This window comes from Terrapene carolina, unplaced genomic scaffold, assembly GCF_002925995.2.
Source record: "Terrapene carolina triunguis isolate 2854851 unplaced genomic scaffold, T_m_triunguis-2.0 Scaffold62, whole genome shotgun sequence".
In the NCBI taxonomy this organism is placed as follows: Eukaryota; Metazoa; Chordata; order Testudines; family Emydidae; genus Terrapene; species Terrapene triunguis.
In genome coordinates this window covers 62,587,494-62,613,698 of record NW_020664413.1, presented here as the reverse complement: position 1 = coordinate 62,613,698, position 26,205 = coordinate 62,587,494, and the positions used below count along the sequence as shown (strand labels likewise).

Genomic DNA, 26,205 nt, shown 5'->3' with positions numbered 1-26,205 from the left:
AAAACTAGACTTCTGTGTGGCATTGTGGCACTTGGTGAACTTGCAAAAACCCATGTAAAAGAATAAGGTAGAACCAATTTACAAATGTTTTGTGGATGACAGCACAAACTGTTACTTCGGTTTAAGTTATGTAAATATCTGGGTCACTGTGGAGCTGCATGGAAAACAAATACACACACATTCTACCAGATCATCACTTACCTTGCACACTCATGCACAACGACATAAGGGCCTCACTCCCCTGCACTGATTTTGTGCCTGGCTGCTCATATCACAGCAGGGAGAGAGCACCTCTCTGCTACCAGTCTCTGTAATTCACGACTGTGACATTGAAAAGAAAAGAAAATTTGAATGGGAAGAGAGAGATTCTTTATAGAGCTTTTCACCCAGAGACACTCCTGTCTTCTTGAGCTAAACACTGGTGCTTTGTGATCTTGCTGGAAGTCCCTCATAGCCATTGTGGCCTTTACAATAACTGATCGCTACCTATCACTTGTTCTACATGTGCCTGCTGGCCCCATGCATTAGACTGTACTGTGCTACCACAACAGGTATTCCTCTGTTTAGGGCTTGTCTACATGGTGCATTAGACCACACTAGAGGGGTGTAAATTCTAGTCTATACTAGCTGGACCTCATGGATCCTGCTGGCGTGTACTAGACATTCTCTAATAAGCGGTAACGTAGTCCCATTTCACGCAGTGCTATGTTAGCGTGCACCAGGGAACTTCTAGCACAGCCCAGCAGGCTCCGCATGGGCCAGCTACTGCACAGCACACTACTGCCAACTAGAATTTACAAGCCTCTAGTGCGGACTAGACACCATGCTCTTGGATTATCTGTCCATCTCAGGCACTTACATGGCCCCTGTTGCCATAGTTTCTGAACCACTCTTTCATATATTTATTTTATATTTATGTATTTAAGTGATTTGCCCCAGGTCATACAGGAAGTCGGTGGCAGAGAAGGTATCAGAACTCTGATCTCCTAAGTCCCAGGCTGGCACCCTAACCATCCTTCCTCTCCTGACTCATTGCTCCCCAAGGACCTCTTTCATATGCCAAAAGGACATGGAGGATGAGGACAATCACAGCCTTTTCATGTATGCCTGGGTAAATTACACCTGTTTAAAACAGTGTCATGACTTTTTTTTTTTAAATGTATTTTCTTATTAAACACTCAACAAAGGGTGTTCAGGTCGAATGCACAGAACTAATGTGGCATCTTGACTCTCTGTGTGCTCTTGCTGTCAACATACAACTGCCACAGTCTATGGTAATTTTAGTTGGGAAAAAAATCCGACTCTTGAAATCAAAATGTGTTTCTCTCACCCACTCCACCCCTATGATATCTAGGCTCATTGAATTATGCTAATAACCTATTTCATAGTTTTTTCCAGCTATTATCCATCGGCACACTCTGAGTATTTGACCAGTTTGTCCTGTTCCATAAACCACTACAAGTTTCTCAATTAAAAAGAAAAGCTAGTATGAAATACGTAACTATGGTTACCGGTGCTGTGGATGTCTAAAAAATGTGTAGAAACCTAATGGCAACAGAGGTTGGAAGTTCAAGGCTTTAATTTAGTCAAGAACTCTTGAATCAGAGTACTGAAAGTATTTAAACTACATCGAAGACATTCGTCTTTTCTGTTATAGAAAAAGGTGTTGTGACCCAATAGCGTAGCTTCCACGAGGTACCTGGATACTTGCCCTGCTCAGAAAACACAAAAATTAAACCAGAGTAAAATATTTGTACCCTCATCCCAGTTCTCTGTAGAACACATAATTGGCTGTGGAATGGAATAGCTTGTTCAGATGACAGATCCATGGGAAACAGCTGCTTCCATGTCCCACTATGTATAATGCACATGGATATATTAAAGCAGTGGCTCTCAAGCAGTAGGACTTCATGGGACAACCCATCACCCACACTAAAGTGTTGAGAGGCACTTTCCAAAGACCCCATAGGTAAGGAGTGCAACATCTTCATATTCCTGAAGGGAGCTCTAAAGCAGCAAGCAGCTGAATATTATTGAACAAGCTGTTAGCCACAACACGCAAGACCGAGGGGCATATTCAGAAGAGCTCTTAATAAGTACATTTACGGTTAAGGCAAGTTACAGTGGCCCACCTATAATGTTGACCTAAAGGGGCCACTAAGTGAAACTTCACTTGAGTCTGAAATTGATGAGAATATGGGGTAATATGAATCTTCTTTATTGAACCAAAAATGCTTTTATAAAATGCACATCCTGGGGTCTAAAGGTCCCATGTCAACTGTTCTTAGGGACAAACAGAAATATTTTTGCGTAATGCAAATCTGATGTCCTCCAGTTGTTATCTGCATTGCTGTAGTGCCTAAGAGCCCTCATCATGGATCAGGGCACCGTTGTGCTAGGCGCTGTACAAACACATAACAAAAAGATGGCCCCTGCCCCAGGGAGCTTACAGTCTAAGTTGTATGATTCTCATCTGTACACACAAGTTAAGCAGCAACAACATAGCTTTTGTGTACTCAGCAGGCCCTGCCAAAGGGTAGGACAGGCTAAATGTCATCTAAATGTCCTAACATCTCCCATAGATGGGCAGAATCTGTTCCCATAGGAAAGAATTAGTGTTGTATATATTTTATTGCAATAATTTACATTATACCCTGACAGCTGGACAATGTCACACGTTAAAACCCAGCCTTCAGTTTATAACAGCACACCATGAGTGGCAATGCTGATCCCCCGGAAGGAAATCAGAATGAATAGACAAGACAATGTGGTAGATTAGAGAGGAAAGATGTGTTTTGTGGTTAAAACTCTGGACTGGGATTCTGGAGCTCTGAGTTCTGTTCCCACCTCTGTCGCAGACACCTCGTGATTTGGGCACATCACTTAATCTTTCAGCTCCTTCTGTGTAAAATGGGAACAGTGGTACTTTGTGTATTTAGACTGTAAGCTGTATGAGGCAGGGACTGTCTCTTACTATGTACATGCTCAGTGCTTAGCACAGTGGAGCCCTGGACTTGGGTGGGGCTTTTAGATCCATCTGTCAAGGGCTTGTCTAGGGAGGAAGGATAGCTCAGTGGTTTGAGCATTGGCCTGCTAAACCCAGGGTTGTGAGTTCAATCCTTGAGGGGGCCATTTAGGGATCTGGGGCAAAAATCTGTCTGGGGATTAGTCCTGCTTTGAGCAGTGGGTTGGACTAGATGACCTCCTGAGGTCCCTTCCAACCCTGATATTCTATGTCCCTTATACAGTACTTTGAGTGCTAACAAACTCAAGCTCTGAATGCAGTACCAGAGAGAAGAATTGTGACAGTTGGAGACCAGCAACAAGAATGCCCTGTCTCCAGTCCACATTCAGACACTGTTAGCACAATCACCTCAACTGATCTCCCTCATCAGCGGTAAATAGGTAATTAGTATTCTCAGGATGGCAAGCTGTTTTCATCAGAACTTTGTCAGGGAAGTCAGATAAACAGTGTGCATGCTCAATAGCACCAGCTCACACCAATGACATTCCTCCTACAAAGTTATCCCTCTTCCAGAAGGTGGTTGCTGGGATCCTTTAGCTCTGTGCTGGCTGTTACAGGTTGTACATTACAATGAGGGTCTTGCACGGAAAGTCAACAACATAAATATATAGACTTTAAATTCTTTATGCATGTATTCCTCCTACTTAACCACTCGCAAACAAGTAGTGCATAGTTTATCGAGGCCAGAATTAGTGGGGGAATATGGCGAGTCAATGAAATCCTGAGTCTTCTAACAGAAGGTCAGAATACTTACTCTATTGTTTGAAGTTTGCACTCTGCCGTACACTTACTGCAACCCAGAGAAGGCTGGGCTTGGATCTGTTAATCTGGAGGTTGCCTTATTAATAGGCTGCACACATCATCGATTTTTAATTAATTTCTAAAGAGACAGAGGATAACTACCGCAGCCCACAGACATCTCTGTACTTATTGCAGGCCACATCTCTATTGATCGTCTGCCTAAGGAGCAGAAGTAATCCATTTTAAATACACTTCTTGGAGAGAGTGCATGCACTACACAATATACCTTCCCAATTGTAATTGTGTTGGCAAGAGGTCAGTGGTAGCAGGGAGGGGGCGGGTAACACATCGCTTAGTATTCTACTGGCCATGTGAGGAATTGAGCCTTTTACACATGCTTAATGTTTCAGGAAAGCCAGGTTATCTCACTTATAACTGTGGAGTATTAAGAAAGCACTGGTAAGAAAGTAGCCTCTGCATTTGGCCCTGGTGAGACTGCTGCTGGAATACTACATCCAGTTCAGGTGCCCATAATTCAAGAAGGATGTTGCTACATTAGAGAAGGTTCAGAGTACAGCCACAAGAATGATTAAAGAATTAGAAAACCTGCCTTTTAGTGAGAGACTCAAGGAGCGCAGTCTATTTAGCTTCACAAAGAGAAGGTTAAAGAGTGACTTGATTCCAGTCTGTGAGTACCTACATGGGGAACAAATATTTAATAGTGGGCTCTTCAGTCTAGCAGAGAAAGGTATAACATGATCCAGTGGCTAGAAGCTGAAGCTCGACAAATTCAAACTGGAAATAAGGTGTAATTTTTTAACAGTGAGGATCATTAAGCATTGGAACAATTTGCCAGTGGTCGTGGTGGGATTCTCCATTACTGGTGATTTTTAAATCAAGACTGGATGTTTTTCTGAAAGGTCTGCTCTAGGAATATTGGGGGGAAATCCTAGGGCGTGTGTTATACAGAAGGTTGGACTAGATGATCACAATGGTCCCTTCTGGCCTTGGAATCTGAGTCACAGCTCCATAGTTAAAGTTGCATTGGAAATTCTCTTTTGAGGACCTGTTTTGCCCACCTAACTTTTCAGAGGAAGGCCCTTGTGCTAGTACAATTGCAGAGACTAATGTCAGGGAGGAGAAAAATGAGATAAAAATCTTTCAAATGGAAAGTGCTCACATATGAACCATCTTTGAAAAGTACCCAGTAGTTTTCATGAGTTTTTGACCATCTGTGGCTTTAAATCTGAATCCCCTACAAACGCCAATATTCAGGAATAGGAAGATTCTTTTACATACTGTCATGTGTAGCACAGGTTATTAGGATTCTGATTTTTGAAACAAAGTTACATATTAACAATCTTTGTTATAATGAATTGTATTGCTTCCAGTCACTTAACTTGAATCAGTTGGCAATGAGTATTAATTGACCGTCAAGAAAAGTTTGGGGTACTAAGAAGTTAGTACTTAAAGGCCTTCTTTACATTAGGAAATGTTGCCATCAGATGTTAGCAATGGTTGCATCTGAACGAGTGCTGAACATACTTCAGAGAAGGACAAGCCATGCTCAGCCCAGTTTCACCTAGCTGTTATTAAACCCTATGGTTAAAAGCCTAATCTACAGAGCCCAGGCATTGTAGTGTAACTGTGAAAGGGCTTCATCAAACTGGAAGGAAACATGCCGCAGAGCTACTTGGTCCCTTTCCCACACTGGAATCCCCAGTGGCTTCTGCCTTGCTTTCTCCTCTACTTGCATTGATGGTGATGGAGAGAAAACAGCCTTTAAAGAGCTCCTGTCTGGTTGGTGCTACCGTTACAAGCCTTTGTGAGTAACAAGACATGGCAGAGCGAGCAGAGAGGCACCAAACTCCAAGTGGTTTAGCAGAGAGCTAGAGAATTACCTCCTACCCAGAAGTCCTTACTTTACTAAATTCCTCCTACAACCTCTCCCAATGGTTTCTGGTAACTGGAGAACCAAGAACTGTTTGGTTATCTCTTCACTGTGATTGGTACCCAGCCCCTACCCTGCCCCTTCTCTGAGGCCCCACCCCCCGCTCACTCCATCCCTCCTCCCTCTGTCACTCGCTCTCCCCCACACCCTCACTCACTCGCTCATATTCACCGAGCTGGGGCAGGAGGTTGAGGTGCAGGCTCTGAGGTGGGCCAGGGATGAGGGGTTTGGGGTGCAGGAAGGGACTCCGGGCTGGGGGGTGGAGCTGAGGGGTTCGGAGTGTGGGAGGGGGCTCTGGACTGAGGCAGGGGGTGGGGTATAGAGGGGGTGAGGGCTCTGGCCTGAGGGTGCAGGCTCCAGGGTGGGGCCAGAAATAAGGGGTTCAAGGTGTGGGAGGGGGCTCTGGGCTGGGGCAGAGGGATGAGGTTCAGGCTCTGGGAGGGAGTTTGGGTGTGGAAGAGGGCTCAGGGCTGGGGCAGGGAGTTGAGATGTGGGAGGGGGATGTGGGGTGCGGGCTCTGGGAGGGAGTTTGGGTGTGGGAGGGGGCTCAGGAGGGGGTGCGAGGTGCAGGTTCTGGGAGGGAGTTTGGGTGTGGGAGGGGGCTCAGGGCTGGGCAGAGGGTTGGGGCAGGGGAGGGGGTTCGAGTGCGGGCTCCAGGGGGCTCCCCAGAAGCTGCGACATGTCCCTCAGCTCCTAAGCAGAGGCATGGCCAGGCGGCTCTGTGCACTGCCTCCATCTGCAGGCACTGCCCCCGCAGCTCCCAAACGGCGTGGTTCCTGGCCAATGGGAGCTGCAGAGCAGCTCTCAGGGCGGGGGCAGCATGTGGAGCCCCCCTGGCCGCGCCTCCACCTAGGAGCTGAGGGACATGCCGCCGCTTCTGGGAAGTCACACGGAGCCAGGTAGAGACCCTGCAAACCCGGCCAACTGGACTTTTATCAGCCCAATGGAGAGCCATCAGGGTCCTTCTTTGACCTGGCATTCTGGTCGAAAACTGGACATCTGGCAACCCTATTCCCAGCAGAGGAAGGGAATACAATTTTTAGATTCCTACTTTGTGTCTCTCACTGTTACTGCCATTTTACACATTTATATACTGTCGCTCATTTCAAACACCTGATATACAGCTATCTCTGGGGTGGGACAAGCAGTAAGAAATGAATGGCATGCTGTAGAACAATGAAGGGAGAGAAATGTTTGACCAGGACAGTCGGACAAACTCCTCTTGCAAAAAGTGCCACAGGATCTTTAATGTCCATCCACAGCAGACACGTTGGCTTTAAAGGTCTCATCCCCCAAATCTCCAAGCAGTAAAGACACAGTATCCCATTTATCTGCCTTGGGAGAATGAAGGGCTGAAATGAAACTGCTAAAACTGGAACTGAATCTGGGCATTTCAAAGTCAATATGTACTTTGTTTCGCTTCTGATTTCCCCCCCCCTCCAGCTCCATCATTCTCTCTTTATGAATCACATACCATTCTGGAGTAGCTTAAAGCCCAGCCTGCATATTCTTTGAAACTGGTGAATCTAAAGTTTTATCTCACTGATCACTAATTTGTTTCCTTTCCATATTATTTCCTTGCCTCATTTTGTCCAGTTCTGTTTTAACTCCTTTAATTTTGTATATCATTGAGGCTACGTCTTCACTGCAGAACTGACTTGTTATCTACACTTAGGTTAACTCAGGAGGAGTTAACTTATCTTGCGTGACACTGGCACACTGCAAAATAACACTTGAGCAGCACAGAGCAATTGTGTTAGCTGTTGACAAGTTGTGTTAATTTGAGCTATAACCTGTACCCGCTTCTTGAGCCGGCCAACTTGAGTTTAAAGCACCATCGTGCTCGAGTTAGGGCTTTTTGTGTGTGGATGGGACTCAAATTCAGGGCAAAATTATAACTTAAATTAACTCTGCAGTGAAGACAGGCCCTCAGAGAGCAGGGAGGAAGGACATGTGCTTTAGAATAACTTAGTCCTTCTCTTCTTTCATGCAGAGGAAATCCACCAAGGGGGACATTCTCTTCACCCACATAAAGCCTGATGGGTGAAACCACCCCCAACTTGAAGGCCAGGGGTCAGGCTACAGTGCAGAATCCCCAGCCTCCATGTTAGCTCACTGAACTGTAGGCATTTTCAGAACACGTTAGCAACTGATCTTGTGGAAGAATTGAATAGTGCAGGCTGTAAATTCCTAGTTCGATTGTATCTGACAATTGGATTTAATTCTTTTATCATCCCTCACTATCTCCTCGCTGTGGGAATGGCCTGTACGTCTAGTTTCGTAGACAGAACCATGTAGCAAATCATATTTCTGTAGTGAATGAGTCTTTAAAAAAATCCTGTGCAGTTGAGTCAGTATATTGCAGAGCAACTTCAGTTCTTCCTCCACATAGTTATCTCAGGGAGTTAAAGCTATTTAGATGATGCCAGTTGCTTCTAACAACAAAAGGTGCCTCTCTCCCTTGAAAGTGTATTCAGCTTTAACCCTAGGTAGAATTATATTATATTTTTAGTGGGGCAAGGAGAGGAGAGATTATCATTTCAAGCTTTCTTTACTGATGATTCCTGTTATTAAGCATGCTTCATGTTATTAAAAAGAAAAGATGATGATGTATTCCTGCCAGTTCTGCAGATTAATATCCATGAGATCCTACGTTGGCTTGAAATATCCTAGCTTCATATGCCTGTTTGATGATTCTGCTGCATGGTATGGCTGTGGTAAGCAGAAGTTATTATCAGAGTAAGTCAGGCCTCCCTTGACTTCCTTTAGCTTCCTAGGGATAGTCAGATCAACATTCTCCCTCCCTCCCATTCTACTTTGAGAGAAGTTGATGTTTGTACTCAAGAATAGAAAACTAGTCACATTGAGAACATAAGAATGGCCTTACTGGGCCAGACCAATGGTCCATCTAGCCCAGTATTTTGTCTTCCAACAATGGCCAGTGCCAGATGCTACAGAGGAAATGAACTGAACACTGCAATTTATTGAGTGATCCATCCCCAGTCATCCATCCCAGCTTCTGGGAGTCAGTGGTTTAGGGACACCTGGAGCAGGGAAGTTATTACAGCACATCTCCTCACAGGTAATACTGTTTAGAATAAGTACAGCTTTATTTAAAATAATAATAAATTGCCATGGAAAATTAGGCCCCTGATCCTGCAAATGCTTATGCACATGTTTGACTTTACGTGCATAAGTAGTCCCATGAAGCTCACAAATTAAGCATGAGTAATGTCTACACACAAGTTCTACCGCTTTAAACTATAGTGTTATAGTTAAAGTGGTACAACCCTGCTAGTGTAGATGCAGTTATGCCAGTATCAAAGTGCTTATACCAGTATAGCTTATTCCTGTAGGGAAGGGGAATAACTATATTGGTATAAGGCACCTTTATACTGGTATAACTGTACATTAGAGCTGGTCTATACAAGCAGTAAGAGATGAATAGCACGCTGTAGAACAATGAAAGGAGAGAAATATTTGACCAGGACAGTGGGACAAACTCCTCTTGCAAAACGTGCCACAGGAACTTTAATTGTCTATACTAAATGGCCCCTCTAATACCAGTAGTCGTTCACGTGTGGACAAGGCCTAAGAATTTGCAGGATTGGGGCCTCAGTAATTCAGGAAAGCACTTAGACACCTGCTTCAGTTCATCCCTTTTAATTATCCCAGAGTGCACTTTGACTTCAATGGGACTTAAGTACATGCTTCAGTGCTCTCCTGAATAGGAATGCTGTTCTGAACTGATGCCTTAAATTGTCATACAAGCTCCTTATGGAAGCAGACTTCAGACAGGGCTCCTTTGAAATCGAAGAGTTTGACTTTTCCTAAGCAACCTGTGCCAACTGTGAAAGACTCAAAGAGCGTCTGGCGCTGAACGGGTGGTACTTTGAAACGTACAAAAAAGTACAAAAAAAAAATCAAATAAAAATGTCTGAACAGCCCAGACTTGCAACATCTCGATCACGAGCTGTACAAAATGCAGCTCTGTTCAACAACTGCCCTTAGGAACTGGGAGACAAATGATAGCTACAGAAAGTAATGCTTGGCAATAAAGTAAAAAAACAGCAAAGGTGCCCACCTCCTGAAGGCAAGGAATCTCAGGGGACAAACGTATAACTCAGGGTTACATCTGAGAAGCTCTTTAAAAAGATCTCCCTCTACATACTTTTATTTCCACGCACTCCTTGGCTACACTGCTTTGTGGATGCCTATGTTAGCAGCAGTCCTAATACTTTATGAACCTATTAGAGACTTTTCTGCTGCAATGCGGCACTTTCTTTAACTCATGAAGCTGTTCCATGTGTTATCTTCACCCCCGGAATTTTTGGACAAGAAGCCTCCTTTCCTCTGTCCCAGAGCGCTTTTATTTGTTACCAATGCGTGAGAGCTCATTTTCTGTTATGCCAATTTTCTTGCAGAAGGATACGGATACATTAGAGCTCAGGGCTCTGAGTTGCCGTCTGTTTGAGAGTTTAGAGACCTCAGCAAACAATCCCTAACAAACGTGAGAAAGGCCTCTTATTATACAAGTTGGATTTACTAGTGCTGAGTCTGTATAATGGACCAAGCTCTGCTCTGAGTTACACCTAAGCTACCCTGCTGGAGTCAAGGGCATTGCACCGGGGGTTACTGAGAGCAGAATCTGGCCCATTCAAACTATACGTATGTTCTTGTATTTAATTATAGGGGACATTTTCAAAATCACAAATGGCAGATGGAGGCCTGTCACTGACTTTTAATGGGAGGTAGGGACCTACGTACCATTTCTTCCTTGGAGTCTCCCAGTCTCCCTTACCTGTCTGCCTTCCTTCTCAGTAAAACCATCTTATCTTCCTATGAGCCTGATCCTGCACCTCTGAAGGCAATAGGAGTTTTGCTGTTGTCTTCTATGGAGCAGCACCAGGCCCTGTGCAAGGTTAGTAAAGCTCCTGGTTAATGTATGGTGTTATATAAGTGATTCTATATCGTGTACTATGCACTTTGTAGGCAAAGCCCTCCTAGTATTAGACTTGGCTTAGATTATTCAGCAAGGCCATCAGAATGATGCAGTAAAGTCCAATATGGCAGAGGACTCTACCGCCACAGCAGTCTCTCTAGGCTAAACTAGCCCAAACCTGACCAAAATCACTCCGGTTCAGCTTTAACTTCCTTCTGTCTCTGGGGACATACAGGAAGCGAGGGTCTCCGAAGCGTCAGCCCTGGCTGAAGAGAAGGTGTGTGTGGCGTATTGAAAACTGTGTTAAAATTACAAGCTGTCACTTTAAATGGTAGAGGGTTTCCTGGTCCTACTTGCAGGCGAGGGGGCTCTGATCAAAGTGTGCAGTCTGGCTGCTCAGCAGTTAATCTGCAAAGAGCCAGCCTAGAACAAGCTGGCTCGAGTTGTGCCTCTCTACCTTAGGGAGCAGCCGGTTTTGTTCTTTAATTTTTAGTGAGTTACATTTTCACAGTTGCACGAAATGTTGGTGTATTAAGAGAAAGAGAAAGAGTCTGCAGCCAGGAGGGCTGTTAAAGTTCAAACTAAGCTTGAGGGGCTGGCAGGAGGAGAGATGTCTGACCTGCGGAATGAGTGCCAGCCCCAGCAAACTCACGAGGCATCGCCCCAGCTGCAGAGCTCCTAGGGGGCGCAGGAGAAGCACTGGCCCTCCCCATTCCCAACCAGCGTTGCCTACTTTGACCCCACTTTGGTGGAGCTTGTAAGGTGCCCAGGTGTGATCTTCTCTTTTGCAATTCTTAGGAGCCCAGCAGCTAGAGAAGACATTTATGGGACAGGCTTCCTAAGCTCTGTTGGAGCAGTACAAATTCTTCCTCTAACATCCTCCCACTGCGTGCCTGTCTGGGATCTACTCAGCTGCTCATTGGTCTTATCTTGTTGAAGTCCCAAGATTTCTGGACAGCCATTTATGCAGTGTATTTGCAAAATGAAGAATGATGGCATTTGCACAGCTGCATAATCAAACAGTAAAAGAGGCTTTGTCTATATACACTATAGTATATTTAGACTTGGAAAGATTCGATGTTTATCAATAAACGTCGATATCACCTGGCACACTCAAACCGACAAAAAATATTTCCATCTATGATCACAGAAATCTACAGATAGGCAAAGTAAGGAAAATACTGCCCGAGAATGTTAATTAGAGACTGTCATTAAATCATTATTGTCTGAAAATTTAAATTGATAAAAATACAAAACATGCTTAGTACACCAAATTTCGTGCAACTGTGAAAATGTAACTCACTAAAAATTAAAGAAGCTTAAAATTAAACATCAATATTATCCATCAGAATTATAAAAAAAAACCATGAAATTCTGCCAAGCCGAAGTATATTTAATGTTATATATATGTGAGTAAAGACTAGGTGTAGTACAGGTTTATCTCTGTATGTGGTTATTACACTGGGTTAGGATGAGGGTATGATTATAATAAATAGCAGGCTGATACTTATTCATGCTAACATTCAAAAATGCCTTACTCAATTTATCTGTGTCCCAACTGTTTGCAGTGTGTGTTTGACTTCTTACTGGCAATAAGTGCTGATTCAGAGAGTGATTGTATGTTAGAGGATCCTGTTAGTTATTGCACTTACAATGATCTCCTCAGTGAGGAAACCATTGCAGTGAAGAGGTTTCGATGATGGGTTAGTCAGAGCTGATCCTAACATCCGTAGGGTGGGCATAAGGATCATGGAAGCATCCAAGGTTTATGATTTCGCCTTTTTAGCACTGGCTCTTCCCCTTTAATGTTTCATCATCAAATCACACCTTGTAGCGAACTTTCGGGTACCAGTGGAGACACAAAAAGTCAGACCTCTGTGCAACCCTGTCCAGTCAAATTATATTCTGATTGCATTTTGTATCCCTGCAGTCCTCATTTGTGGGGGGCTGATCATGCCAGGTGTTGAATTTCAATATTCTCATGGACCGCAGACCAGAACCTTCTCAGGATCAGACTTTTAATGTAGTTTTTTAGAAATCAATCTCTCTCTCTCCCCCCATTGTAAGGGTGTCTCATTGCTCTGTCAATGGATCTCACATAAAATATTCGTTTGATATTTGACCTTAAATCTACTGGGTGATGTTGACACCAGCTGTGAAATGCAGATTATTTTGTTGCTCGCAATACTCCTTCATCTTATACAAAGGTTAAACATACATATATAATACTGCTCCTGCCAGGTTTGAGAAGGTCTTCAGACAACATTTCCAGCATAATATATGTTTAAATGGTGCTGTTGCAATGAACACCATAGGTTTCTCCCATCCCTTCCCTCCATTGTTATGCTTTGTTTATATTGTACATGGCCCACTATGCACAGCCCTTGTTAATAGGATGTGGAGGAAAATCAATATGTTGTTTAACTTGGATATTCCCAAAAGCACATGCAATCCTGAAGGTCATGAATCTCCAAAAGGAACTTCATGCTGCCATAAGGATCTGCCCACATGACTGTTTTTACAGGGTTAGCTCCATTAATTTTTTTTTCATGTAAACCTCTCATTTGAAATTATTAATCGGAGTTTTGCCCAAATAAGGACTTAAGAAGTGATCCCATCGGTGTGCAGGTTTGGATGTTTTCCCTCTATTTCACACAATTAAGGCCACGTTGTAAGATGTCTAAGTGGAGAAGGGATTTAACAGGTGCATATGGAGTCCTCTGTTTTAGGGAACGTTGTTGTAGCAAAAATGTACAAGAAAGAAGATGAGTATGGCAAACTGCATGGAACTTGGAGGGAGGAGCACAGGTTGCAGGAAGAGTTTAGAGGTTGCATTGGAAAGTTAGGCTGCAGTTGGAGCATCTCTGAAAATAATTCTCTTAATAATGAGCCAGTTCATTTTCAGAAACATGGAGTCCTCTCAAGTTATTCCCTAGCACAGGGTACACGAAACAACATGAAATATATAAATTTACAGCCTTATCGGGATTTCATGAATTAAGGGTCACTTTTTAAGAGCATAAGAATGGCTATACTGTGTCATACCAGAGGTCCATCCTATCTTCCAACAGTGACCAGAGACAGATGCTTCAGAGGGAGTGAACAGAACAGGGCACTTTGAGTGATCCATCCCCGGCTGTCCAGTCCCAGCTCTTAGCAGTCAGAAGTTTACAGACACCCAGAGCATGGGTTTTCGTCCCCGACCATCTTGGTTAATGGCCATTGATGGATCTGTCCTCCATGAACTTAACTCATTCTTTTTTGAACTAGGTTCTACTTTTGGCCTCCGCAATTTCCCAAGGCAGTGGTTCCACAAGGTGATGCAGCATTGCGTAAAGTGCTTCCCTATGTTTTTTTTAAACCTGATGCCTATTAATATCATGGGGTGACCCCTGGATCATGTGTTATGTGAAGGGGTAAATAATTCCTTATTCACTTTGCTCCACACCGTTCGTGATTTTATAGACCTCTATCATGTCTCTTCTCAGTCCTCTTTTCCAAGATGAACATTCCCTGTCTTTTTAATCTCTCCTCATATGGAAGCTGTTCCGTATCCCTAATCATTTTTGTTGCCTTTCTCTGTACTTTTTCCAATTCTAATATAACTTTTTTGAAGTGGGGCAACCAGAACAGCATGCAATATTCAAGGTGTGGGTGTACAGTGGATTTATATAGTGGAATTATATTTTCTACCTTATTATCTAGCCCTTTCCTAATAGTTCCAAACATTCGCTTAGCTTTTTTGAGTGATTCAGCACATTGAGCAGATGTTTTCAGAGAACTATCCACAATGATGCCAAGATCTCTCTCTTGAGTGGTAACAGCTAATTTAGATCCCATCATTTTGTAATTGTAGTTGGGATTATTTTTTTCCGATTAGCATTACTTTGCATTTATCAACATTGAATTTCATCTGCCATTCTGTTGCTCAGTCACCCGATTTTGGGAGATCCTTTTGTAACACTTTGCTGTCTCCTTTGGACCTAACCATCTTGAGTAACTTAGTATCATCTGAAAACTTTGCTACCTCACTGTTTACTCCTTTTTCCAGATCATTCATGAATATGTTGAACAGCACTGGTCCCAAAACAGATCCTTGAGGGATGCTGCTGTTAACCTCTCTCCACTGTGAAAATGGACCATTTTTTCCTACCTTTTGTTTCCTATCTTTTAACCAATTACTGATCCATGAGAGGACCTTCTCTCTTATCCCGTAACTGCATACTTTGCTTAAGAGCCTTTAGTGAGGGACCTTGTCAAAAGCTTTCTGAATGTCCAAGTACACTATATCCACTGAATCCTCCTTGTACACATGTTTGATGACCCCCTCAAAGAATACTAATAGATTGGTGAGGCATGATTTCTCTTTTCAAAAGCTGCGTTGACTCTTCCCCAACATATTGTGTTCATCTATGCGTCTGACAGTTCTGTTCTTTCCTATGGTTTCAACTAATTTGCCTGGTACTGAAGTTAAGCTTACCAGCCTGTAATTGCCAGGATCAACTCTGGAGCATTTTATTAAAAATCGGCCTCGCATGAGTTATCTGCCAGTCATCTGATACAGAGGCAGATTTAAGTGATAGGTTTTCATATCACAGTTAATAGTTCTGCATTTTCATATTTGAGTTCCTTCAGAACTCTTGGGTGAATACTATCTGACCCTGGTGACTTATTACTATTTAATTTATCAGTTTGTTCTAAAACCTCTTCTATTGACACCTCAATCTGGGATAGTTCCTCATATTTCTAAGCTAAAAGGAATGGCTCAGATGTGGGAATCTCTCCCACGTCGTCTGCAGTGAAGACCAATGCAAAGAATTCATATAGCTTGTCTTCCTTGAGTGCTCCTTCAGCACCTCGATGGCCCCCTGTCCCCACCGATTGGTTACCAGACTTCCTTCTTCTGATATACTTAACAAAAAATTCTATTAGTTTTTGTGTCTTTTGCTAGTTGCTCTTCAAATTCTTTTTTGGCCTTCCTAATTATACTTTTACACTTGACTTGCAAGAATTTGTGCTCCTTTCTATTTTCGCGAGTAGGATTTGACTTCCAATTTTTCAAAGGCGTGTTTTTGTCTCTGACCGCCTCTTTTACTCCATTTAGCCATGGTGGCATTTTTTGGAACTCTTACTTTTGACAAAAAGAAATGGGGTATACATTTAGTTTGAGCCTCTTTTACGGTGTTTTTTTTTAACGTTTCCATGCAGCTTGCAGGCATACCACTCTTGTGACTGTTCCTTTTGATTTCCATTTAACGAGTCTCCTCGTTTTTGTGGTGTTCCCCTTTGTGAAGTTAAATGGTACTGTGGTGGGTTTCTTTGGTATTTTCTCCCCTACAGGGATGTTAAATTTAATTACATTATGGTTACTATAAGGTTAACCTCTTGGACCAAATCCTGTGCACCACTTAGGACTAAATCCAGAATTGCCTCTCCCCTTGTGGGTTCCAGGACTAACTGCTCCAAGAAGCAGTCATTAATGGTCTCTAGAAATTTTATCCTGAGGTGTCATATTCCCAATCTATATGGGGCTAGTTGAAATCCCCCATTATTATTGAGTTTTCTGTTTTTGTAACCTTTGCAATCTCCCTGAGCACTTCACAATCACCATCCTGGTGAGGTGGTCAGTAGTATATTCCTACTGCTATACTCTTATTATTCAATCATGGAATTTCTATCCGTAGAGATGCTATGGTATAATTTGTTTCATTTCAGATTTTTACTATATTTGATTAGGTTTTTTCACATACAACGCCATTCCCCCACCAGCGCGACCTACTCTGTCATTCCTATATACACCTCTACCCCGATATAACGCGACCCGATATAACACAAATTCGGATATAACGCGGTAAAGCAGCGCTCCGGGGGGGTGGGGCTGCACACTCCGGCGGATCAAAGCAAGTTCGATATAACGCGGTTTCACCTATAATGCGGTAAGATTTTTTGGCTCCCGAGGACAGCGTTATATAGGGGTAGAGGTGTATTTTTTATCCTGGTATTACCATGTCCCATTGATTATCATTGTTCCACCAAGGTTCTCTGATGCCTATTATATCAATATCCTCAGTTAATACCAGGCACTCAAGTCCATCTTAATATTTAGACTTCTTGCATTTGTATACAAGCACTGTCAATATTTAGTTGTCTGCCTTCATGTGATGTAATTGAATGGGACTCTTTTTTCATTTAATTGTTTCTCTTCAGTTCCTACCTGTACTTTTATCAACTTCTATCCACTCCTCTTTACTCGGATATAGAGTATCTCCTTTAATAAATCCTCCCCGAAGAAATACATCTCTCCAAACCGGGTGCTCCTCTGCACCTGTCAGCTTTTACTGTTGGTGTTGATGCTGCTACTTCTGTATCCTGGAATGTCACTGGTACTGACTGATTGGCTTGTTATACAGTATCACTTGTTGGTTGGGTTCCAATTGTTATTACGCAAGCTTGCTCACGATACCATCTCAAGCAATCTGCTTTTTCATGACATGCTTGGTATATGGTTCATAACTGTTCGCTCTGTGAGATATTTTTGTCTGTTTTTTCCACAGCTTTTGTTTTGATGTCAGAAACTCTTAATCCTTCAAAGTGTACAGTTGTGATGTTCAACAGCCAGCAGCACTGATTTGCAATTGGCATGAGAGTGTGCTTGCTTGGACTAAAAGTGCCTTTTAAAAATAATTCTGTTTGCTGTATGCCATATAGTCCCCACTTCCCTGTTCAAACACTCTTCATGTTGACTGCAGCAAAATATATTGCATTAAAAATAAAATATTATGCTAAGGCTCCCCCGTGAGCCTTTCATAACCTTCCGTGTTGATTGCTTTGAAATCTTCTATTTAAAAGCGAAGTGTTATGGCCACTGGTTTCCTTTTTGCTGAAATACATTTCAAAGTGCCCCTTGGTGACTTCTGTAGAGGTGTCCCCTTTGTCTGCCAGCACAGGACTAGATTCTACCACATTACATTGAATAGTTCCTTAACATAGACATAGACCCATTGGTATCAGTCGGGCTAGTCGTGTAGCACCACAATGTAAGGGAATCAGAATCTGGCCCGTTATACTAAGTAATGTACTTATTTTAATCACTGACGGTGATTCTTCGAATTATCATCTTATATGATACTGCAGCTTCCAATATTTTTTTTTAAACTACTGTGTATATTATAGAGTGGATATATGAAAAGTCACCGTAAGGGTAATTGCCAGGCATGTAATTTCATCTGTAGGTCCCTATAATGACTGCTAATGTCATAAATTCCTCTTTATGAAATTACAGGCTTGTAACCCTTTCAGGGCATCTTGCATTCTTCATAGAAGTAGTAAGACTAAGCTTTGGTGGTGATCTCAGTAAACTCACATGCTGATCGCAGGTGCTTAGTCTGTCATCAGACTAAGTAAATGATTAGGGCAGATGCAAATGAGACAATTTGGACATGTTTTAGCTTATCTATTAAGACACCTGGATGACTTGTTAACACAACTACTTGTAACTGAATGTATATGCTCATAAAAGACATTGACCATTGATCTTATATCCAATTATAATACAAGAGGTAAAGTTTTAATGGGGTTGGAAAAGCAACTGGATTGCAGCCAGAGGAACACAGAGTTGTTTTCCCCATAATTCACTAAGAATATTGAAAATTTGTATCCAGCTCAGAGGCTTTGGGTATAGAACAGGAGCATTTTCTTGTAGTTAGCAAGCTGGACTGGGTGTCAGGAGATCCAGATTCAATTCCCAGCTCTGCCACAGACTCCTGTTGAGGCCTTGGGCAAATCACTTAATCTCCCTGTGCTTCAGGTTCCCTCTCTGCAAAATGGGGAGGATAATCCTTCCTTTCTCTGTCTTGTCTATCTAGGTTGCAAGCTGTTCATGGTGAGGACTCTCTCACTATGTACAGTTCTTAGCACCTTTGTGGCTCTGACCTCTAGGCACTATTTTATCATATAATAATATTATAGACTGTTTTTCAAGATATCATGGAAACAGGTTGCAAAAAGAGGGGGGGAAATCTGAAAAATATTTAAGGGTTTTTTTGACTTAAAAGAAATGTTTTGTGTCCCCCCAGGGAATGATGTACCTGGAAGAGAGGAGACTGGTTCACCGGGACTTGGCAGCCCGGAATGTCTTGGTAAAATCACCAAACCATGTGAAGATCACCGACTTTGGCCTGGCCAGGCTCCTGGAAGGCGATGAGAAAGAGTACAACGCTGATGGAGGGAAGGTGGGTGCATTCACGCCAGCAGTCCTGGTCTTGCTCTTTTGCAGGGGCCTTCATTCATTCCAGTGCAAAGCTCTTGTTCTCTCTATTCCATCCCTTGAAAAGGGTACACCTATTGGAGCGTGACCATGGACATTATTAAAAGGAAACTTTGGAGATGAAGGCTGAGATTTTCAAAAAGAGAAACTGAACGTTAGGCTCCTGAATTCACAGTTTGGTACAAGCCTCATTTTTCAAAAGTCCTGAGCACACCAGAGCTGCCTTTGACCTCAGCGGGAGCTATGGCTATGTACTCGGCACTCTGGGAAATCAGGCAGGGCCCAGTCCTGCGAGTTATTCCATTCTATTCAATGGGCCTCGGCAAGGTACAGGGCTTGGCCTAAGAGGAGCCCCACTGAGCAAAACAGGATCGTGGCCGGGCTTTGTTCTTGTGTCTTCCATTTTGTGCTGCATTTCTACTGCAATGAAAACATCTGAATTCAGTGCAGTGCCGTTGTTCCCGTTCATCACTGTAGGCTATTGCCAGCACTGAGTAGTTTGCAGGCTACTTTTCCTAGACAGATCTCTCTCCAGCAGCCACAAGGGAAGGGGGCAGGAGATGTTCACTTGTAGCGTGTCCATTAAGGTTTTACATGTGGTTTCCAACAATCTGCCTGTTGGCTCACAGTAAAAGAATCTGTGCATGCTGTTCCCCAGTTCCTTGTTGCAGTGCCAACATTTGCTCAAGACATCTCTGAAAGGATGCAAAATACTGGGGCACTCAGGAGAGCTGCTGCATGTAATTAAAACAGACAGGTTTTAACCTGGGCACCTGGGACACTTTCCGCTGTTCTTCCCATATTATTTCCCATTGCCCCTCCATAGTTTGAATTCCTTTAGTGTCTTACATAGACTCACCATTGCAAGACTTGTTAAAGGCACCCAAATAGAGGCATAACAACATTCAGGCGGTCCCAGACACAAGGTCCAAGTGGCTATGCCATAAACATCTTTGAAATGCCTCACCAAACATGCTCATCTTAACCTGCCTTAGTCTCTCCTCCAACTCCATCAAGTCCCTGGTGGGTCTATGTCTCTCCTCATCCCCTTTTCCAAATCCTTGGTCGCTCCCCCCCGTGCTCCCCCCCCGCATTTTCTCTGTTCGCTTATGCTGGTGGCTGAGTAGAGACTGCTGCCATCATCTGTTACTTCCTGGGGAGAGTGGCTTCCTTCCTAAGTGTGCTGCTGCTGAGTTCAACTGTTCCATGAATAGGAATTGCGGGGAGCAACAGGGATACAGCTGGTGGGGCAAGAAGCGTCAAAGAAATCAGCAGCAGATTCGGGTGAAATTTTTTGACTAAAACTTTTTTTGGATGCGGGGGCTGAAAAATGCAGATTCAGGTCAACCAAAACATTTCACTAATTCATGTAGAATTTTCCCCGTTGTTTCGGTAAAAAACAAAAAAATCCAATAATATCTCAACTTTTCAGTTTTTTAGTCAAATGACTTTTCATTTTGACATTTATTTCAATATTATTAAAATAAAATTTTTTAAAGTTTTAAAAGCGAAACAAAACATTTCACTTTGGGTCGAACGAAATGTTTCGTTCAACCCAAAATGAAGGGATTTTTTTTTTTTTTTTACTTTTCCATTCACCAATTTTTTTTTTTTTTTTAAATTGGGTCAAGTGGAAACCCATTTTTTTCTGGGTTTTTTTCCAGAAATGCCAGTGAACTGAAAAATCAGTTATTTGCACGGCAATAATCAGTGGCTGCTTTTCGACTCCCTAGCACTGCAGGGACCTTCTGGCAATGAGGATAGAGATTTGGCAGCCTTCCCTGACTCTTCCAGTTCCTCTGATCTCCCCTCCAGCACCCCCTCTGCCTCTTCTCCACCCATTCCTTCCCGTGAAGGACAAAGGAAGCCTATAGATTCTTCCTGCAGCTCTTGGAGGGTGTCCTGGACTCGTGGGCCCAAACACACTACTGGGGGCTGGGGTAGGATGTATGCACCAGAAATTTGACTGTCTTGCTTCTGAGAAATATCCCTTCCCAAGCCAGAAGTTGTTTGCATTTTAAAGCTGTACTGTAAGTTTGCTAAGGAGGGCTTAGGCAGTTGATGAATAATACAGCTCTGCTGTTGAAATTGTTCCTGTCTGGAAAAATTCTATAGAATTTAATAGACTTCTGCAGAAATTAAATAGGTCTCTATAGAACTCACTATGATTGCCTTTCTGTAAAGGCATTATACCAACCTATAGAATTTAATAGAGAGTGATATCCTGGCCGTAAATATAGAGATTACAGTTCTCTAATCAACTACATAGGATATTTTCACAATGCAGACTCATTAACTGCTTTATCCAGCCATTAAGATTTTACCAGGGCACCTGCAGTTGTAGGTTTATTTGGTGGGGAGGGTTTCCTTTCAATGACATGCACTATAGTTTCAAAAGAAGATGACCCTTACTTGGTAGGATATAGTGTATACCCTGAGGCTCTGCTCCTACAAGGCAATATTCATGGCACACACTGCCCATTTGAAGTCAGTGGGTGTTTGGGATGCAAAGGGCTTGCAGGATCGGACCCTTCACACACACACACAAGTCCGGAAATGGAGAAGTTAAAATTCTCATCCCACTATTAACTCATTGTCTTGTAGCATTGTCAATGACTATATAGGTTGTTATGTATCTGCGCTAGTGCTTTGGTTTTGCAAAACCTTGTCAAAATCAAAAGGGTTCCATTTTTTCCAAACCATCTAAATTTTAGGGGTTTGGACACAGTCATAATATTGGGCAAACTGGTTTGATTTTATAATGCTAAATCCAGGGGTAACAAGAAACTGGTTTTTCCAATGTATCTGAACCACCAAGCTTGGGTGCGGTGAAGGATTTCTAATAGAAGGTTCTGCTTATTTCTAACCTCAGTATATGCTGTGGGCCAAAATCTGTTCTGTTCGCTTTCATTTAAGCTCTTTACACCATCCCCATGACTGTGATAGCTGAGTGCCTGCTCTGCTCTTCATTATGTGTGTGCAACATCACCAGGTCAGATTCTGTCCCCCGAGCAACCCCACTGAAATCGACACATGAAGAATTCCGTGGGGTTGCACAGACTGTAAGTCATTGCTACACTGTCTCTCTGAGGGCTCCTTGCACGTTAATGAGCACAGAATTTGGCCAAGTATTTATTTACTTTATTGGGGTGAGCCTTAATTTTTTAATGTCCTGACTTTGGGGGTTTTTAAATTAGTAACTGAGAGAGGGAGAGAGAACTAGATACCTGGGTTTAGGACCCATTAATATTATTTTATTCATTATTATTTTTCTAACTTTCATGTATCTTTTTGCTCCCAAGATGCCAATTAAGTGGATGGCTCTGGAATGTATACACTACAGGAAATTCACCCATCAGAGCGATGTTTGGAGCTATGGTAAATCTTCCATGTGATTGTGCTTAAGAATTCATCTCTTGTGAAATACATAAAGTTCTTTTATTGTGTCACTGATGTTTATTTATCAACCCATATTTCCTAAAGGAGATAACTGTTACCTTGTGTTTCCTCTATTTTTTAAAAAATATACATCTAAATTGCATTGTTACCTGTCTTCTGAGTTATTTCCCTGCTCACTAAAATGCATTATCACAACGTCCCCACTGGGTTGCCTGCCAGAAGCTCTGTTTTGGTAGCAGTTCGGCTGATCATTGTGACAGAAAAAAGCCTCTTTTCGTTTCGCCACAGATTGGTAGAAATATGACTGCGGGTCATAATTTCCAACAGTTCTTTGAAAACCGAACTCTGAAAGCCAGGAATGTCAAAAAACATTTTCTGGCTTATGGGAGTTTCTGTACTAGTCAGATAAAAGGGAATATGTCATGACACAGAACACATACAGCAAGAGAGGGGGAGGGAGAAGAAAGCAAAGAGCAGAGGCTGACTTATACATGCTTAGGTTTAATTTCACAAACAACTTTGGAATTGGTGAGAAAGGTCAGGCCACAAGGAATCTAAACTGAAAACCAAGTGATTTCAATATTTAGAGAGTTTATTTAATTGTGTTAACTACAATATCAGAATGAGCTCTTAGGCATCTGCTTGGTTGTTTGCCTGTTTAACTTGTCCAGCTGTTAGTGAGAAAGTAACCTGCACCTTTATAAATGGGATCTCACAGCATCAGACGCATAATAGGTAATTAGAGATACTGGACCTCATCCAAAGTTTCTGTTGCTGAATAGTTTTTTGAAACAAAGCTGTGCAGTATCAGCTGAAACTCATTACTCACGTTTAGCTGTGGGTAGCAGTAAAATACACTGTTTGCTATTGCCAGGTAGCTATCTTCTTCTGTCCAGCTAAGAAAAATATATGATTCTAGGATATTAAAACTGTATGCATAAAGCAGCTTCCTCCCCACCCCCAAATCGTGTATTGCCCCAGTTAGCAAAATGTACATCTTCCTCCATTATTTATGCAGCTCAGTTTAAAACAGGAGGCCCAGCACATCTGTAATTTGAAAGAATAAAACAAGACGATGGACAAGATTTAGTTATTAAACATCAGTGTGGAGGTGAATGGGGGAGAAAATAAATGCATGTTTCTTTGATATGTATTTTTACTTCTCTCTCCTCAGATTAGAAGTGACAGTCTGCAAAATATGATTACCAGGCTGGAGGCATATTTTAAATGACCTTTACAATAAAATAAAAGCAAAACAAAGGAGACTGTTAGGAAAGCAGCAGTATTTTTAATATTAAAGATTGTCTTTTGGGATAAATTCTGTTACTTGTGATATATGTTATTTATCTTTCTGCTTAGCTGCCAAAAAAATCCTCAGGCTATTCAAAAAGAGGATCCCAGGTTTAAATCATAGGATTATCATAACCCAAATCCATAAGGTGCTTTAAGAGGAACCAACACAACTGGCTGTGAATGACTTACAAGGCAAAGATAATGGCATCACCTTATTCACTCTGCATCATTATGGGAAATTGATGCTGTAATTTAGAGAACATCTTCAGGTTTTTTGCCCCTTACAATAACATCAACCATTCATTTTCCATTTTGATATGATAAAAGAGCCAGGCATATTCTTTTGTTATTGTTTCCATTTATATGTTCTAAGTCTTCCATATCTGTCATGCCTGCACTCGACACCACTTATTTGTTCTAAGTCTCCCCATCTGTCCTGCCTGCACCTTTTCTTAACCCAATGCAAACAAGAGACACCATCGTTAGAATCGGACTCAAGTGCTGTTCCGCACTCTTCCAATAGTCTTTAAGTGGTGGATCCAACATAAGTCTGAGCAAGCTATGGACATGCACTGGTTCTGAGAATGAATGAGACAGGTTCATCACATTGTAATCCAATATTGAGCCTCAAACTGATCCATAAGGTGTTTTTAACAACTTAAATAAAACATGCTCCTAATCTTATACTCGTTTGTTCCCAGGTGTCACTATCTGGGAGCTTATGACCTTTGGCGGAAAACCCTATGATGGAATCCCGACACGAGAAATTCCTGACCTGTTAGAAAAAGGGGAACGGTTGCCCCAGCCTCCTATCTGCACCATTGATGTGTACATGGTGATGGTGAAATGTGAGTAACTGTCGTTTTAATATCACTGTGGTCAATGCTAGCAGAGCCTATTCCATTGCATCTACAGTCACTGACAGTGCTTGCTAATAATGCAGACTGTTTCAAAACAAAAAGCTTCCTACGGTTTTATGAATTACATTTGAACATAGCATGCACCTTTTTTTCCCCCCCAATTGCAAAGGATATGAGTTTAGCCGTGAAGGGTTTGAGTTAGCTCCTCTTCTTATTACTGTGAGATGGTATCACACATCCTCGCTATGAAGTCAAAATTGTATGATTGTGATAGTAAACACTTGTCATTTCCATGACAATTGATTTTGATGTAAAAAACGATAGCATTAAACATAATTATGGTACATGGGTAGTCAGGCATTGAAGGTGGCAAAGAGAAGAGTTGGTTCCAAAACAGAAATCTCAAATATTGAGGAAAGAAATCCATAATGGTTTCTTATTAAAGAGAAATTGACTTAATCTAACAAATATAACACAGCTGAGGATTTGTTTTTGTTTGTTTAGTCGGATCCAGTAGTTTATAGACATTTATAATTTAGCAAAAAATTAAAATAGTTTATATCTGGATTCTCACTTAACCTGCCCTCCTTCCCCCACAAAAGAGAGAGAGAGAGACGTGCACGCAAATGGGTCCTCAAAGCCTAGACTTCTAATTAAAAAAGAATTAGGAACATCTGTGTGGTGCTTCTGACTTCATTTAAGTGAAATTAACATACAGCCATTTCTTCGTTCTGACATGGGCCTTTCCCTTTTGATTTGCACACAAAAAATAGCAAAACTAAGAAGATAAACTGGAGGAGGTAAATATGTATATTCTTAGTAAGAAAATGGGATTTCTCTCTTCTCAGAGTTGCATTTTTAGCCTGAAGCTTGTCATATGGGTGCACGATATCACTCAGGAGATTGCTAATGGGATATAGTTCCTTTCATCCCTAACTGCAAGATTAAACCCAACACAGGTCATTTGGGGCTGAAGGCTGCCACACATGTTCAGTACAGGGGCTATTTGGTGGCTTGTGTTTAATGGTTTCATCTAATTCCCAACGAACAAGTGTCCGCATCAGAAAAATCACAGTCCCTTAGTCTCAATATGCACCTCCTTCCTGGAAGTCTTAGCAGAGAGGCCAAGGATTGTAACATCCTCATCTTAGTAATGGGTGTAGGTTGAGGCACATTGGTCAGACGTTATGAGGTAATTTGCAACGTAGCTTCCTGTACTATATACACTCTGTGGGTAAATAGGAGCTGAATCTTCCGCACTGTCCATCTGGAACCTACATGGGCCCTAAAATCCAAACACAAACAATTCTGATAGGGAGCAAATGGAAGGTTTTGTTTTTCAGCAGACTGCCTTTCCTTTAGTCTTACACAATGCTGATGTGAGGGCAATCTACCCCTTAAGCAGTTTGTCTATGGCTCAGGTATTATTTTTGTAAGAATCGCATGACATTTCCTTTAATACAGGAATTCTCCTCAATATGTCATTTCAGCCATAGAAACGGATTCTGCATGTTTTACTCGTGTTGATGAGTCCATTAACCATGTGAATAGTCCCGTTGACTTCAGCGGGGATACAGAGATGCATAAGTTTGTGAGAATGGATTGCAGCATCCTTGCAGGCTCTATAAGATATGGATGATAAAAGAGCAAGGCACTCGATTGTCATGGCATCAAGTGATGCAACCGCATGTAGGTTGGAAGTTGACGAGAAGAGCTAAACACATGGAA

At 42.2% G+C, this 26,205-nt stretch overlaps 1 protein-coding gene across 1 annotated transcript in view; it reads left to right on the top strand.

Annotated features, from left to right (window-relative positions):
- The window catches only part of ERBB4 (erb-b2 receptor tyrosine kinase 4), a 940,185-nt gene that overhangs the window by 884,125 nt on the left and 29,855 nt on the right, over positions 1 to 26,205 (top strand). Inside the window, exons 20-22 of the mRNA XM_029910528.1 lie at positions 18,735 to 18,890; positions 22,228 to 22,303; positions 24,319 to 24,465. Of these exons, the coding sequence (XP_029766388.1) occupies positions 18,735 to 18,890; positions 22,228 to 22,303; positions 24,319 to 24,465 (379 nt within the window). The remainder of the gene's footprint in view (positions 1 to 18,734; positions 18,891 to 22,227; positions 22,304 to 24,318; positions 24,466 to 26,205) is intronic.